This window comes from Mustela lutreola, chromosome 4, assembly GCF_030435805.1.
Source record: "Mustela lutreola isolate mMusLut2 chromosome 4, mMusLut2.pri, whole genome shotgun sequence".
In the NCBI taxonomy this organism is placed as follows: Eukaryota; Metazoa; Chordata; class Mammalia; order Carnivora; family Mustelidae; genus Mustela; species Mustela lutreola.
The window spans coordinates 140,351,739-140,369,048 of record NC_081293.1 but is presented as its reverse complement, the minus strand read 5'-3'; the positions used below and the strand labels follow the sequence as shown (position 1 = coordinate 140,369,048).

At 35.5% G+C, this 17,310-nt stretch overlaps 1 protein-coding gene across 1 annotated transcript in view; it reads left to right on the top strand.

Annotated features, from left to right (window-relative positions):
- VWDE (von Willebrand factor D and EGF domains) overlaps nucleotides 1-17,037 on the top strand; it is a 78,339-nt gene extending 61,302 nt beyond the window's left edge. Inside the window, exons 20-30 of the mRNA XM_059171246.1 lie at nucleotides 1,617-2,186; nucleotides 3,592-3,687; nucleotides 3,769-3,864; nucleotides 5,512-5,607; nucleotides 6,183-6,278; nucleotides 7,517-7,612; nucleotides 9,938-10,033; nucleotides 10,133-10,228; nucleotides 10,990-11,085; nucleotides 14,056-14,159; nucleotides 16,740-17,037. Of these exons, the coding sequence (XP_059027229.1) occupies nucleotides 1,617-2,186; nucleotides 3,592-3,687; nucleotides 3,769-3,864; nucleotides 5,512-5,607; nucleotides 6,183-6,278; nucleotides 7,517-7,612; nucleotides 9,938-10,033; nucleotides 10,133-10,228; nucleotides 10,990-11,085; nucleotides 14,056-14,159; nucleotides 16,740-16,754 (1,457 nt within the window). The 3' untranslated portion in view covers nucleotides 16,755-17,037. The remainder of the gene's footprint in view (nucleotides 1-1,616; nucleotides 2,187-3,591; nucleotides 3,688-3,768; nucleotides 3,865-5,511; nucleotides 5,608-6,182; nucleotides 6,279-7,516; nucleotides 7,613-9,937; nucleotides 10,034-10,132; nucleotides 10,229-10,989; nucleotides 11,086-14,055; nucleotides 14,160-16,739) is intronic.
- Nucleotides 17,038-17,310: the final 273 nt, after the last annotated feature.

Sequence of the window (17,310 nt, the reverse complement as noted above, 5' to 3'; positions counted from 1 at the left end):
ATGGGTTAAATATTCTGTTCAGATATATACAATTTGTAAAAGAAGAGAGATTTGAACATGAGCAGTCTGACTGCAGTCCCAGCTCTCAAATTTGAGCCCCCATTGTAATGGCTGGACCTCCAGTGTGTAGGCAGGGAATAGTTTTTAATGATTTTAATGGAAATTCTTCTCATGTTTCACCATTAAGTATGATATTATGGTAGGTTTCTGCTAGAAACCCTTCATTCAGTTAAGGGATTTTCCTTTTATTTGTTGCTTTCTCAGAATTCTCTTTAGATTTAAGTTAGAAGTGGTTTTTAGGGGCACCTGGGTGGCTTTGTGGGATTGGGTTCTCTGCTCAGCAGGGAGCCTGCTTCCCCCTCTCTCTCTGCCTACCTGTGATTACACTCTCTCTGTTAAATAAATAAATAAAATCTTTAAAAAAGTGGTTTTTAAATTTTATCAAATGGTTTTTCGGCATCATTTATGACTTGCTATAATTTCTATTAATGTTTTGTTAGACTAACTTTTTTAGAATGTTTTCAGGAGAAAATTGTATCAAATTACTTTTTAACATTTTATATTTTCTTTATATTATAATATCATAATGAAATTATGTAATATAATTCGGTAAGTAGAAATACAAGTCAGTTTCATCCGGATGTTGTAGTCTGTAACTACACTGCTTCATTTCATCTGGTAGTATTTCATTGAAAATGTATATGTATTTTCATAAATGATACTGACTTTAGGATTATGTCACTTGATCAAATGTTTATAAAACTTTTCATCTCGGGGTGCCTGGGTGGCTCAGTGGGTTAAGCCTCTGGCTCAGGTCGTGATCTCAGGGTCCTGGGATCAAGCCCCACATCAGGCTCTCTGCTCAGTGGGGAGCCTGCTTCCCCCTTCCCCCTCTCTCTCTGCCTGCCTCTCTGCCTATTTGTGATCTCTCTCTGCCAAATAAATAAATAAAATCTTTAAAAAAATAAAAAGTAAAAAATTTTTATCTCTTTCTATGCATTGCAAGAGTTTTATACAATATTCTTTCCTTGATAGTTTGGTAATTTTTTTTCTATTGGATCATCTGTCTTAGCATGATATTTAATGACTTTCGATTATTTTAGATTATTTAGATTTAGATTATTTTTGTTTCTCTCATTGCAATTGTTCTATCAACTCCTCTGGCTCTTCTTCAGTCAATTTAATTATATTTTGCAAAAAAATTTTAAGTCTTCATTTAAAATTATACATAGTATGTTTGTATGATTTAAAATTTGCTTCAGATTATTATGAATTGCTCACATGTCAAGAATACAAACGTGAGCAATTTCCTTTGCTTTGAGCCTCAGTGTATGAAGTGGTCAATAAATGTTTGTTGGCTCTTTCTAACTCTTAATAAAATTATTAATTATTGTTCTTTAACTTTTACAATGTTTAACAGTCTGGGTACCTGATATATCCAAATAGATTGTAAATTCTTTGAAGGCAGGAAGTGTATGATGACTTCTTACTACTGTAATGGCATACATGTGATAGGCATTAAATAAAGGAATGAATTAATGTTAAATACTGGGGAAAGAGCAGAATATTAATAAATGTTATTGACTGACATTTCTTTTTCTTTTTTGGTTCTTCAGATATAAAATTTCAGTTACTGTCAACAGATCATTCATCATCCGGTGCAAGCTTTACCCACAGGCCTGCCACTATCAAAAAGTTCTTGAACACAACCAGTGACATCTCGCACTTCTCATTAAAATCAGTTACAACTCAAATGAATAATTCAAAAAACATTATTTCCCATCAGATACCAGGGTTTGAACAGGCGGATCATACTATCAGTACAAATTTCAGTCTGGAGGAATTGGGAGTGTCGACGAAAAACCATAGTTCTTTAAGCATCAACCCAAATGGTTCCCCTGGTGAAGTAAAGGATGTTAAACAGAACACTATCCAGACAGAGGCTGGAGGGAATAATTCTCAAATTAACAGGCCTGCCAAAGGTTACACGCAGTATAAGGATGGGTTTGCCTCATCGGTTACTAGAGCCATCACTACTTTGCCAGAAAAGCCTGGATGGACCAGAATATTAACTTGTGCTGAATCACCTTGTTTTCTTGGTGTTTCTTGTGTGCCAACCACAGATGGTCACTTCCAGTGTGGACGCTGCCCCCTTGGATATTATGGAGATGGTATCAATTGCAGAGGTAGTATGAAAATTCTTGAGAAGATGCATTTAAGTGCATTTAAGTTCACATTTAAGTGATTAAAAAGAAATGCCTCTCTATTCTCTCTATTAATTTCTGCTTATTTCATTTAGTTCACCAATTTCTATTCATTGTATTTATTATTTATATATATATCTTCTTCATATTTCAAAAAAAATTAACATGGCTGTTCCTGAGTTATTTTTAAAAATTAAATCAAATAGTACTATAACTATATAATATATTATAAATATGGTTTGGGTACATGCTGTGTTCCAAGGTTTATAGACACATTCTTTATCAATTATGTCATATAATCCATAAAGACTCTGCACATGGACTATTTATTTTTCCCCTTATCCGGATAGGAAAGGCAAAGCCTTACAGGGCTAACTGACTTGCCTAGCATTAAGCAGATAAAGAGAGAAAATAAGGATATGAATAACATTGTGGTCTGGATTCTTTTCAGCTTGCAGTGGGCACTTAGCACTTTAAATTACTAATTTGGGTGTATTTGCTTATTTGCATAAACTGGGTTTCTCTATAATTCCTCCAGCTCTTGAGAATAAAACAAGTTGGGCATCACTTTAATTTTGAAAGGAGTGTTTGCTTCTTTTCACAATTATCAGTATTGTTTTCTTTGAGGCAAATCAAAATTTTGGCTTTGATACTGCAGAAGCTATTTTGTGTTGTTGGTATTTTGTTACTTTGTTTTGTGTTATTTGTGTTTTGATTTATTTGAGACCAACTTAATTAAGCAATAGAGCTGTTGGGGTATGTATTTCTTTGTTCTCAGTATTACTGAGAGGTACTTTTTCTGTTTGTTTTTGGGTTTTTTTTTTTTTGTAGGAATAGTGATAATAATAACAACTTTCAATACTTACATGTTTATAATATAAAATGTCATATTATTAGTAAGACAAAACAATCATACATTTTGTTTACCTCAGAAAAATGTTAAATGTCTAATAAAATATATCAGGTAGTTAAGCTCAAGGAATATAAGCCTATAAACTTATGACGTGTTTCTAGCCTCTTGCTCTTTGAAATTCTGATTATTCCCACCATTTACCAACATTTGTCTGGTTAGTTTCTGAAACTTTATTGACCTCTGGAAAAGTGTAATCCCATTTATGGCTAGCAGCCACCTTCAACATCAGGCTTTGCTATGGGAGTAATTACCTCATATGATATTTCTTTTTGACTGTATTAGTCATGTTTCTCAGTCACTTAGTAGTAAAACAAATTCAAAGGGAAAAAATAATTTTATAGATAAATGTAGTGATTATTGTTCAATAAGCAGCCTCAGAATTTTCAGAGAATTTGAATTTTCTTATAAGTAAGTCTATGGGCAACATGTGTATATTGTATCAGCAGTTCAACCTTTTTTCCTTGATTTTTGCAGCCATTTGTAGACACCCATGTGGAAAAAGCAGGGAGTGTGTTGCCCCAAACATATGCAGGTGTAAACCTGGCTACACCGGTTCTAACTGCCAAACTGGTAGGTACAGCACTCACTAGTTTGCATAATGAATTTAATCGATAATGGGCATTTCTAAAACATGAGCTTTATTTTATACAGCTATATGTCATCCTGATTGCAGAAACCATGGAAAATGTATTAAGCCTAACGTTTGTGAATGTCCCCCAGGGCATGGCGGAGCAACATGTGATGAAGGTGATCATTCAAATTAAAAACCAAATAAGAAGCAAAATAACACTATTTTCTTTAAAGCTTTTTAGAAAGATAATTCAGTTTTGCTGTGTTTGTACTGATAAATCTTAATGCTGGCAGGGAAATCTAAGCTTTTTAATGTTTATTAAAAATAATTTATTTGAAGCTTCTAAACACTTAAGTTTCTAAAATTAGGTAGCCAAAGAGTAACAGCTTATTTTTCCTTGGTAAAATTGTCTTCAGAAGTAATATTTTTGAGATTTAGTTATAATGTGCCATATCCCAATATGTATTTTAGTTTCAAGCAGAGGACTCCTGATTATTGAATGACTTTTCAGACATGGCTCCAAGAAAGTGCTAAATACCAAATAATTAGAAGATATTAAGTGGTAAAAAGAATCCTAAAAAGTGATTTTTAAAAACGTGTATACAGGGACAGCTGAGTGGCTTAGTCAGTTAAGCATCTGCCTTTGGCTCAGGTCATGATCTCAGGGTCCTGGAATTGAGTCCCACATGGGACTCTTTGCTCAACGGGGAGCCTGCTTTTCCCTCTGCCTGCATCTCCCCCTGCTTGTGCACTCTCTCTGTCTCTTTCTCTGACAAATAAATAAATAAAATATTTTAAAAATAAACAAAATATAAAAACATATCTATAGCTATATAATTTTTTTTGGAATCTTGAGAGTTTATGAAATGGCATTTTCAAATGGATAATATTTTAAAAGGACATATTTGTTATCTTTAACATAATATTCTATTTATTATTTATTTATTTTTAAAATATTTTATTTATTTGACAAAGACAGACACAACGAGAGAGGGAACACAAGCAGGGGACGCGGGAGAGGGAGAAGCAGGCCTCCTGCCAGGCAGGGAGCCTGATGCGGGCCTCTATCCTAGGTCCCTGGGGTCATGAACTGAGCCAAAGGCAGACGCTTAATGACTGAGCCACCCAGGCTCCCCTTAAATAATATTTTAAAGAATATCTTTGATAGACGGTATAATAACTATGAACAAGCTAAGAGCCACACTAAATACTTCCATGACAAGGCAAAGTACAAATTAATAAATTAAAGTAAATCCAGAGTGAACTAATAGAAACAATATCAATGATGATGAAAATAATTGTGGAAATATAGGAGTATTCCTTTTTTTTAAAAAATTTTATTTATTTATTTGACAGAAAGAGAGATCACAAGTAGGAAGAGAGGCAGGCACAGAGAGAGGAGAAAGCAGGCTCCCTGCTGAGCAGAGAGCCCGACTCGGGGCTCAATCCCAGGACCCTGAGACCATGACCTGAGCCAAAGGAAGAGGCTTAACCCACTGAGCCACCCAGGCGCCCCAAGAGGAGTATTCCATTTTTAGGGCAGGAATGTGTACATCCAGGTCTCACTCTTCAGAAGAAACCCAAGATGATATATTTACATGCTAACCAAGAGTTTTATAAACCAAAACATGCTGATGATTTGTTGGTGGTGTTAGAGTATAAACTTGTATAGTCAATCCCACAGAGCTAAATTTCATAGTAAATGAGAACTGAGTTTACTATAAACTGCTGTTAGAAGAAAGTGTATTGTGCTGTGATTCATAAATATCAACTGACCTTTTCCTAATTCAGAGCTGACTTAAGAACATAATCTGTGTCTGCAGAACACTGTAGTCCACCTTGTCAACATGGCGGCACCTGCTTGGCTGGAAATCTCTGCACTTGTCCTTATGGTTTTATAGGACCAAGGTGTGAAACAAGTAAGCAAAACTCTCTTGCAGCCTAATGTAAGGAAACTGCTCCTTTGAGTAGTTGGTGGCTTTAGTACTAACTAAAATAAACCCAATGTCTACTTAAAGGACATATTATTCATGATTTGTTCTGACAGTTCTCATTCTGCATATCCCTGGGAGCCCCAGGTGCCAGTACTAAGATAAAGAAGTGTTCTTGGAAGCAACTCTCGTCTTGACCCTATCCATGACCATTTCTTGAGATAATAATAAGAATTCCAGTTCGTTGGTTTGCATATAAGTTTATCTTGTTTAATTTAGATCTATGATTATTTTCATTACTAATAATTTTCTCAATCAGCGAACTCTTGTTTATCATTCAGCTCAATGATTTCCTTCCTTCCCCAACTCTATGAGCAAAAAATAGCTGAATGTGAGAATCAGAGACCATTTAAAGCCAAAGAATAAGCTATTTTTCTTTTTTTCTCTGATCTTATTCATTAGAGGATGTGATTGGCAATTACAAGCAAGCTAGGTAATAGCCAATAATATGGCCAGTTCCAAGCCTAATCTACCTTGCTTTTATTTTTATTCTACGACCTTAGTGGTTTGTAACAGGCACTGTGAAAATGGAGGTGAATGTCTTACACCAGATACCTGCCAGTGCAAGCCTGGCTGGTATGGACCTACTTGTGGTACAGGTAAAATCAGAAATATGTTCAATGAATAAATCAGTTAAAACAAATGTAAAGTGCACCGGTATCCTAAAGACCAGCACCCCAAAGCATAACACTAATGTGACAAGACTGGTATGAAGTTTTATTAAAAACATGCCTTTTGTCTTGATTCTTCTTCTTCTCCTATCAGACCATAGAATTTCAGCTTTACTGTTATCAAGACCAATCAGTACTTTTTTTTTTTTTTTTTTTGCCTTTGTATTTCCATCATCCACTTGCCTCATAGTGGAGAGAAATCTGTTACATTTCCTCGATCTCTTTCAAGTTTTCTATCACAGCACAGACATTCTGTTTCATGAAACATTCCAACAGTTAAAGGACACCATCACGGTATTTGTGTCTTTATCACAATATCAGGCTTACTTCTTTGCCAGCATGTTCGTGGTTATCTATGAATAATCTAAGCCATTGTGATCTAATGACTTTTCTCAACATAAATTTAATTTAATGCTTATAGCTTGCCAACTATGTGTGAAGCATGATGCAAGGGGACACAAAGATCAATTTGATTTTTGTCCTGACTTCCAGTAGCACATCATTAGTGAAGGAGACACAGGATACACTTATTCAAAAAGACTATGATACAAGTTGGATTATAATAAGTAATGTAATAGCACATTGCTCCTTGGGAGCAGAAAAGACAAAAATTCATTCTGGCAATTACACTTTGGAAGAAAATAGTATTGAGGTAGGCTTTGGAGGATGAATAAAGTCTTGGTTGAAAAATGGATTTGGGGGTGACTCTCAAAGTGGAACAAAAGTAAAGAAGCAAAAATAGAATGCTTTTGAGCATGCCAGGACTTGAACGCAGTGTTCCTGTTTGAATTAGGAAGGAGACTTAAGGAGGTACACATGTGGCCCCATGTATTTGAGCAGATTAAAGACCATCCAGTTAGTGCTGTTGACGTGTCTTCCAATTTCCCATCATTTTTTCAGCTTACAGAGGGCATTCTGAATTCTAATCATAACCTCCATATTCTTAGCGTGGTATTATTTGTAAACTTAATGAACAGACTCTCAAAGCTATTATCCAGTTATTTCATTCCTCTTATGTTTGGCAAAGTCAAATTAATTATAGGTTATGGGTTTTACTTGCAGTAAAAATAAAATATTTCATTATGCACCATTTTGTACTTTAGTGCAGCTTTCATTTTTTAAATAATAAAACTTTTATGGTCTCTCTTCCCCCTGCTGTTCATTAGCTTTGTGTGACCCTGTTTGCCTCAATGGTGGTTCCTGTAATAAGCCAAACACTTGCCTTTGTCCAAATGGATTCTTTGGTGCACAGTGTCAGAATGGTAATTATTCTTTCTTTCTTTCTAAATAAAAAGGGAAAGGCATAAACAGAACTCAGAGTAAACCTAAGACTAGTCTCAAAGGGGAAGATGCCATTTTTTTTCTCTCCTTCCTGTGATGTTGCTGTTGTGGTCACCGAATGATCAGATCATGGAAATGTATGAGTTCTTATGTAAAATATTTGTATTTCTTCCCCATGTATTAGGCTCCCGCCTCAGCACTTGGCTGGGCAGTTTTGTAGGATCAAGGTGTGAACCCTTGCAGTCTGCTGTGTGCCGTGGTGCCATTTTTATTGCCCTCACAGCCAAAATGCTTGATTTGTGGCCAGTCCAATGTCCACTATTATCTCATGATCTCTCAACTTTAGTTTTGTTAAACATTTATGAAAAGCTATGCACAGCACTGTGCAAGGTGACAGGGAGACAAAAAGATGCATCATTTCCCCCCTTAATGTCCTGCTATTTTAACACTTCCCCTGTTACTATTCTAGTAAAAAATCTGTAGCATTGCTATCAGCTTGTCCTGAGGCTGACAGTGTAGGCATGAATTAATGTCAATAAATGAAATTTAAAATGTATTTTCTACATCTTCATATCTTTGAGTTTATGCAAAATGCAGAGTAGATTTTTAGTAGAAACATGTCAAAACCTGTCATAATTTAATTCCTAAAACCTATACTTTCCTTGCCATGTTATACTTTAATGTGATTTCATCTCTTTTATTTGGAGGTTGGCTAGGATTCTTAGGTTGCAGTCGAGGTAGAAAAGAAGGCATTGCTGAAGTTCTAGGTACACAGGCATAGCAAATGAGTTTTTCTAATTAAGATTTTCTTTAAGGAAACGGCTTGTGAAATGGGAAGAAGTAAAGACTAAATTAAGGCAAACCTTGAAAACCAAGCAGCTACATCTAAACCCGTATTTGTGATCTGTAGGTGTAGTTTTGACTGAGAACGTTAAGAAGGGAATAAAAAGCTGATAACCCCCATGCTCCTTGCTGTCGATGTAAGATAGAGTGAGAAAACGTCTCTATAATTTATATTCCAACCGAGTAACTGGGAAAGGAGGAAATCTCTAAATTATTAAGTATTGCACTAAAATGCATTTGTTGAACATATGTCATGCTAGCAGGCTTTGGAGTTAGGTAGCCTCTAAAACTTCTAGCTGGCATTGATTTGGGGATTGACTTAAAGTTTCCAGGATCAGACTTCCTGAATTTCGGGTTTGAACTAGACAGTTGACATAAGGAGTCAGTGAGACATACATACTGTAAGTGCATGGCTAGCTACCAGAAATAATAGTACAATTGTTTTGGGGGGTTATTATTTTAGGGGAGGAGGGGGAGGGCAGAGGTAGAAGGAGAGAGAATCTTAAGCCGGCTCCATCAAGGGCAGAGCCCACTGCAGGGCTTAATCTCACGAACCCGAGATTCATGACCAGAGTTCTTGACTCAAATCAAGAGTCGGGCACTTGACCGACTGAGCCCCGCAGGTGCCCCAGTACAGTGGTCTTTAGGACATGCTGCAGAAGATGCAGAAGAAATAAAAACATGATCTTTATTATCATTGAGGGAAAAAATAAGTTTTAAAATTTCCAGGCAGGTTTGCTTATCATTTTTTTTAAAATAAAGGTATTTAATTGTCATTTCTGGAAGAAATATGAAGGAATAAAAATCCTCTCATAAAAGATAATAAATACTAATTTTTAAATTCCATGGAGCAGAATCATATACACAGAAAATACTAGTACAGTGTAGTCAAGGTTATCCAATAAACAGTCCTAACAAAGCCAAGGAATTACTGTTAAAAGGACTTTTCACTAAGCTTTCACAGAAATAAGTGACATATAAAGCTCTGCCTTTATGACCTCAGCAGGTGTTCAAAAGTCAACTTAAAATTATTTTCCAAAAATCATGTGTTAGATTGTGGAGATTTTTCTAATTTCTACAGGCATAGATACATCTCTTATTTTGAGCTAGGTTTTGACTTATTTTCTTGGTTCTTCCCCAATCATTTCACTCTTTACTTTCGAGAATGGTGAAATATAAGACTGGGTTTGTAATTTAAGCACTATAGTAGCAAGATGCCGTTTGTTATGAACAGTTCATCGATACATTTCAAATTGTGCTAATCCACAGGCTGCTGAGAGCTATGAGCATTGGATTTTATGATTTAGAAAGGATGATTTTAATGACTTGCAGTTGTGATCTTTTATTTTAATAGCACATTTTTCTGCCTTATGGCCCCATAGATAACAAGCACATGAGGCAATATGTAATATGTAATAATCAGAGATGTAATATTCACAGATTGCGGCCATGTGTTCTTTCAGCTCTCTGTCACCCTCCCTGTAAGAATGGCGGACGCTGCATGAGAAATAACGTGTGCACCTGTCGTGAGGGATACACTGGTAGGAGATGCCAAAAAAGTAAGGCACCACTGAAGGTATTGCCAGCCAGAGGTAAATCCAACACATGAAATAGTAAAGGATTGCTACTTGAGGGCTGTTTCATTCTATTCCCTGAAGGTATCTGTGATCCAATGTGCATGAATGGAGGAAAATGCATGGGACCAAATGTTTGCTCTTGTCCTTCTGGTTGGAGAGGGAAACAATGCAACATAGGTAAGAGGAATACTCTTAAAATGTTAAAGCCTCATGAGAACATAAAGCAGAATTTACTACAAAGAGCATTTTCCTTGTTTTTGTTGTGTTTTGTCTTTGTTTTTTATTGTTTGTTCCTACATTAGGGGATCCCTTTTTGAAATAGAGTAGAATAAAAAGAGCTCTGAGTTCATTCTCTTAGGTTAGCAGAGAAAGAGAATGTTCCGGATTTCCAGTCTGTCCACTATAATTGCCAGGATAAATGACAAGTCTTTAAGTCCCATCTCCTTGTCTTATGTAGGGGGCAGGAGAAGGTGTAAAAAGTTACTGATTCCTTGACCCCATTTCAGACCAGCCAATTCAGAACCTTCCAAGGTAGGGTGCCACTGCTTTTAAATCTGGCTGGGTTTTGAGGTGATAACAGCTCTCCTCATTCAAATATTTCATTTTTTTCTTTTTATAAATTACCATTTAAAATTACCAGCCATTATAATCTATTGGTCAAAGTGAAAAAAGAAGCAACATAAATGCCCCCAAATTGAGGAAAAGTTAAATCACCACACATCCGATCAGTGGAATGTTATATAACCTTTAAAGTCGCCTTATCCAAGAATCAGTGTGACATTGAAAAATGTTCTTGCTAAAATGTTATGGGAAAAAATCTCCTTTAAATCGTTAACTTTTAACTGGTTCTCTTTTCTTTGGTGAAATTTTTTGTGGTTTATTCATGAGTATTTGACTAGCAAAATAAATTTTTAACTTGTTTATATTTCTCTTTGCAGCTGTCTGCTTTCAGAAATGTAAAAATGGTGGTGAGTGTATTGCTCCCAGTATATGCCATTGTCCTACCACATGGGAAGGAGTGCAGTGTCAAATACGTAAGCCTACAGAATTTGTTAATCTGTCTTCTGAACCTGAATCTGTTACAGTTATTGAGCAAAGTAGTGTGAGGAGAAATCATAGAAAAAACAAATCCCAGCATGCTGACCCATTAAAAAAATGGTTTTAGAAAAAAAGAAAATCTTCTTCATTGTCATACCCATTTAAAAGAAGAAAATATGGTAAAATATATTAAGATTTTATGTGACACAGGTAACTCCTAATTGTGGTCTGTGCATTGCCTTTGAAGTTCTTTCAGGTGTGCTGGAGATGGTTTTTAATATACACTTTAAATATTTTTTTCATATTATGAGAAAAATACATATCAATCATGAAAATCATAAACTATATTAAAAAGTTTTAAAAACTAAATTGTCCCTGATTCTACCACCCAGAACTAATTCCTATTATGACTTTAATATGTTAATACATTTCCCTTAATTTTAGTCATGTGTATTACATAGATGAGTTCTCAGGGTATTGAGGAAAATCAAATATTATATAATTTTAAAATGTATGAAAACTTGAAATAACATGTTAAAATATTAACAAAGATTAACCGAATGGGGGAAAACTGGAAATACCCCCCAAATATTTTTTCTTTTAAAGATTTTATTTAGGGCGCCTGGGTGGCTCAGTGGTTAAGCCGCTGCCTTCGGCTCAGGTCATGATCTCAGGGTCCTGGGATCGAGTCCCGCATCGGGCTCACTGCTCAGCAGGGAGTCTGCTTCCTCCTCTCTCTCTCTCTGCCTGCCTCTCTGCCTACTTGTGATTTCTCTCTGTCAAATAAATAAATAAAATCTTTAAAAAAAAAAAAAAAAAAAAAAAAAAAAAAAAAAAAAAAAAAAAAAAGATTTTATTTATTGGGGCGCCTGGGTGGCTCAGTGGGTTAAGCCGCTGCCTTCGGCTCAGGTCATGATCTCAGGGTCCTGGGATCGAGTCCCACATCGGGCTCTCTGCTCAGCAGGGAGCCTGCTTCCCTCTCTCTCTCTCTGCCTGCCTCTCCATCTACTTGTGATTTCTCTCTGTCAAATAAATAAATAAAATCTTTAAAAAAAAAAAAAAAGATTTTATTTATTTATTTGACAGAAATCATAAGTAGTCAGAGAGGCAGGTGGGGGGTGAGGGGCGGGAAGCAGGCTACCTGCTGAGGAGAAAGCCTGATGCGGGGCTCGATCCCAGGACTCTGAGACCATGACCTGAGCCAAAGGCAGAGGCTTAACCCACTGAGCCATCCAGGTGCCCCTCCCCCCAAATATTTTCAAATAATCAGTACTTACATCATTTCAAAACTGGTAATCCAAGTGCATTATAAACTGAAAATACAGTTACTAAACTGAACCATGTGATTTTACTGGAAATACCTGCCCTGTTTTTTTTTTTATGTTTTATGAACTACACTTGTTTCCATGTATCATAGATTCTGCATATAACCCTGTGACTCTCTTACTTTATTTTATTGGTAATACCTATTATAACTTACACATTTTTCATCTTAAGAAGATATTATCAAAGAAATCACCAAGTGCTAGTATCTACTTAAGAAATATCTGCTCAAAAATCAATAATTCTCTTTGGAAATTAGATGTGATAAACCGCTAAAAAAAAAAAAAAAGAGTTATCACCCTCAGTTTGAGCTGCTTATTCTGGAAAGAGGGCTATGTGGTCCACAGGTGAAAATGATGAGATGTTAAAAAAGTGTCCGAAGATGCCCCAGTGAGTGTGGGTTGAGGTACTCTGTAGCCTTATGATCTGCACTCTAATTTTGCGCCTTGCAGCACTTCTATATGAATTTTTCAAAGTCCCCATTCTCAAAATGTTTTATTTCCAACTGTCCAGAAATTCTGAATATTGACGTTATTTGAACAAGATGTCTTATTGCCATCTGCTGGAAAGTTATTGTAACAAGTATTCAAATCTATGATGTCTGTGATGTGAGAAGTTCTTCCTTAGCTGTGGTACCTTGTGCATTACACAACCTGCCCAACTATACCCAACAGCATGGTTAAAAACATAACCTTTTAATGTTGCACTTATACCAAAGTGAATATTATTCTTGGGTTACACAAACTTTCCTAATGAGCTATGGAAGCAGATATCTCTCTCATGAAAAATAACTGTATTGTATGTAATTTTATATTATACTTATTTTCACTCAGTATTACTTAAAAGCATTTTCCATGTCCTTCAAAACATAATTTTGAATGAAATATTAAGTTCCATAATATATATAATTTTAAATATATAACACAATTTATATAATTCACTTGACTTTTGCCCTTCTGTTGTTTATGTTATTACTCTGACAAGCATTTTCTGTCTGTAAGTGGATAGGTGATAATAAAAACAGATAATAGATGATAATATAGGTGGATAGAGTAGGTGGATGATAGAAAAATAGATCGATATTGAGGTATGTTGAGATAGATGTAGGTATATATAAGTTTCCCGAGAAGAAATTTTTAAGGAAGAAATTGCTAGTGTAAAAATGTTTAGGAAGTGTCTAAAACAGTTATTTCACATTAAACTTCCAATGATAGTATATTAAATTGTCAATTTTTCCATACACTGGCTGGTACTGAATTGTTTCTTTTAAATGCTTGCTAAATTAATAAAAAACAAATTATGAATGCTATTTTATGTTTCTAATTTGAATCTCGTCTCTCAAGAAAGCAAAACGTACACCCAGTGTTTAAAATGTATCCAATGAAAATTCTCTTCACTTTAATAATATCTTTAAAGAATAGTGAAACTGCTGTGTTAAGTTCCGGGTGTTTTGTTTTTTTTATGTGTATGATGACTATATGTGTGTGCTCTGACCACACAAGGATGGGAGTGTAGTTGGCCATTCATAAAGTCTTACAACTATTTTATAGTTGAGTTGCTGAATGGCTTCTGACCATTAGCATAGACTATGTCACAAGCATTGGTGTCAAAGGATGTTAATGGTCAAAATTTATGTATTACAGCAATTTGCAATCAAAAGTGTCTTCATGGAGGCAGATGTGTATTTCCCAATGTGTGCTCTTGTCGTGATGGATATTCTGGAGTCAAATGTGAAAAGAAAGTACAGGTATTTTAAATTTTAAATGGAAAATAAATATTGACATCTATCTACTCAGATATTCTGCTTAGCAATTGATACCTATCTGTTAATGTTTATTTTATTTCCAAATTTAAAAAATATGCAAGGATTTACTATTTGCCCTCAAACTAAAAATAATATCATTTTTGTGTCATGATAGAGTTATCTTCTTATTCAAAAGTTTGATGTGCACTTAAGGAGTTTTAATGTATAGGTGTAACTGTCAAGTGTAATATTCTATTTCATGGCATTGGAGCTGAAAGAGAGCAAATATTCCCCAATATGGACTTAAGATACCACTAATTTATATTTTGGTCAAATACTAGATAAAAAGACTACCTTCATCCCTCCCTCCATTTTTTTTTTTTTAATCTACTACTTTTATATCCACTGCTTCATTGATTTGAGGATGGGTTGTGTGCCACTAAGACCTTGTCTATCTTCATTCTTTTCCTGGACAGTATTTCTTTCTCGTTATTTGCTCCCCAGTCCATTTCAGGGGTGCCTGGGTGGCTCATTTGGTTAAACCTCTGCCTCCTTGCTCACCAGGGAGCCTGCCTGCTTCTCCCTCTGCCTGCCTCTCGCCCTGCTTGTATATGAACTCTCTCTCTCAAGTAAATAAATAAAATCTTTAAAAAATAAAATAAAATCCATTTCAGGGAAAGCAATAAAAAACTCTTCATATCATTAGAATTAGGATTTATTTTTATTTTAGAAAAATCAAGAAAACAAAGGAAAAGTAAACACTTTCTTAGAGTTTCTGATATTGCCTCACTCTTACAAGGCCAGTGCTGTAGAAACATCTATTTTTAAAGTTTTCATGATCAAATCTGTGCTCATAAGATCAAACTGAACTTTACTTTGTCTCCAATCTTAAGTTTCTGAATATCTACAGAGATCTCAAAAATTTCTTAATCTATATTAGTTTTAATATAAAAAGCAATTTTGCACACTTCAGAAGGCCCAAGTGTTGTGAATATCAAAGTACGCTGGAGTGCCATAATTTGAAAAATGATAAGGAATTTTCTTTTTGAAGTGTGATCCAAGATCAGTCTGGCTCAGAGGCAAAGTGCATGCGCACGTGTTTCTACTTGCACAGGTGTTCGGCCTGGATGCGTATGGCCTCCATTGTGAAAACAAAGCAAACAAGCTTATGACAGTACTGTGGTTTGAAAACCAGAAAACATAAGTTATGGAGTACCTCTTGGATCAGGTGTTGTTAAGAACAATAAATGTAAAAATGTGAATTCCCTGGCCTAAAGGCAGTGTACACATGTATTATTTTATTTAATTTGGAGATTTTTATGGCATAGAAAACTCTATGACCTCAAAAGCTTTCAATTTCACTCTGACATACCAAACTAGGTGACTTAGCTATAACTTGTTTTTATCTATTTCTTTACTACCTGAATCCTTCCTCAGATCATCAACATCCCCACTAATGGTACTTCTGCGATTGCATCTGGAACCACATTAGGGAAGGAAAAGGAAAACAAAGAAGAGATTAGCTCAAGGATCCTATGTCCTGCTTTCCTATATAATCAGCTCTTCTAAATCCTTGACTTTAATTCTCACTTGAGTTTTACTCTGTTGCTCATTGGTATCGTCGCTTCATTTGCTTTTATATATTTCTATGGCTCCAAAACAGAGGATAAAAATAACTTTCTTTTTAATAGGAAACAAACAAACAAGTACCATTATGAGCATTTACAGAACCTTCCCTGACTCCTCCCCACTCCTTTCCTGCTTCTTGGCCCTTCTTCCACCATCCTGAGGTACTGGGGGGAAAAGAATTGGAAGATAGTGATTGAGTTGCCAGCATTTCAATGAAAACAACAACAGAATGAGAATTACTAGCTAGAAACAAAGGACACAAAGAAAAGGGAAATTGGGCGAAGGAGGTGCTGAAGAGGGGGAGGTTTATGAAAGACTTTCAGAGGCTTCTGAACTTGCTGCCCAGCTGCTGTAGTTAAAATTAGCATTGGCCCTGCCGCTTGTTCACACTCTATGACCTTCAGCAAGGTATTGAACTCCTCTGAGCCTCAGTTTCTTCATCTGTACTGTGGCGCTAGTAACACCTAATCACAGAGTTGTTAAAGGACTAAATAGGTCGCCGCAGGTGGCTGGTATGTAAAAGACACTGTGTAAGTTGGGTTAGTTGGTTATCAGTTATTACACTGAAGAGAAGAATAGACATGGAGAAGGAAAAGAATGAGGAAAGAGACTGGAAAGAAACGTTGCCATGAATTGAAAACAGTCTTTTCCTGAAAAGTATCAGGGAAAAAAATGTACTGGGTTTTATTGAGCAAGGCTGTTTCTTGAGTGTAACCTTTGGTCAAGATGGAGTCATATAGTCTCTAAGCTTCATTTAGTCACAACATTTTTCATATTTAAATATGATCTGGATTAGATCTCAGTTTCATGAAAGCAGTACTTAGTCTCCAGTGGCAAACACAGAAGCAAGAGCTTTCTGTATCACGCCAGAGAGAAGTAGGTGACAAATAATGAGCAAGGGTTAAACAGTTTTCTAATATTCATTGAAACTTGATTTCCCTCTTCTTATTACAGACAAAACGCCATTAATATCAAGTATGTGAATCACAAGCCTGTCATAAGAATGAAATTTTTATTCAGAAAAAGCTGAAGATAATTATTTGAAGTTTATTTGAGCATAATTTAAAAAATTATTTTAAAGACTGAAGAAACTAATAACATATAGAATGATCTTACCTATCATTGTTAGAGAAAAGCAAAGAAGAAATCCAGGTAATCTGAATGGATTTTGAAATGTGATTTGATATTTACTTATAAAAATGATGTATCTGATATTCAAGACATTCACATTATCTAATAAACTATTTCCCAGTTCTTATGTGATGGTGTCTTTATCATCAGGGATCAGTCAGCATAACTGAAGCTATTTGATGTATTCAGATATATAGTGTTTAATGCAGAATTACGAACTTTCAGGACTCTTGGATGACCTGGGGGTGAATGTAGGGAGAGAGGAAGATAGAGGTCCCAAAAGCAGCTGCTGAAAGTCAGAGAGGTAGATATTGAAGATGCTAGCCTAAAGCACCAAGCAGATGCTTTTCATCTTTCTTGGAGCTGCTGCAGTACTTGAGAATCTTTAAAAAAC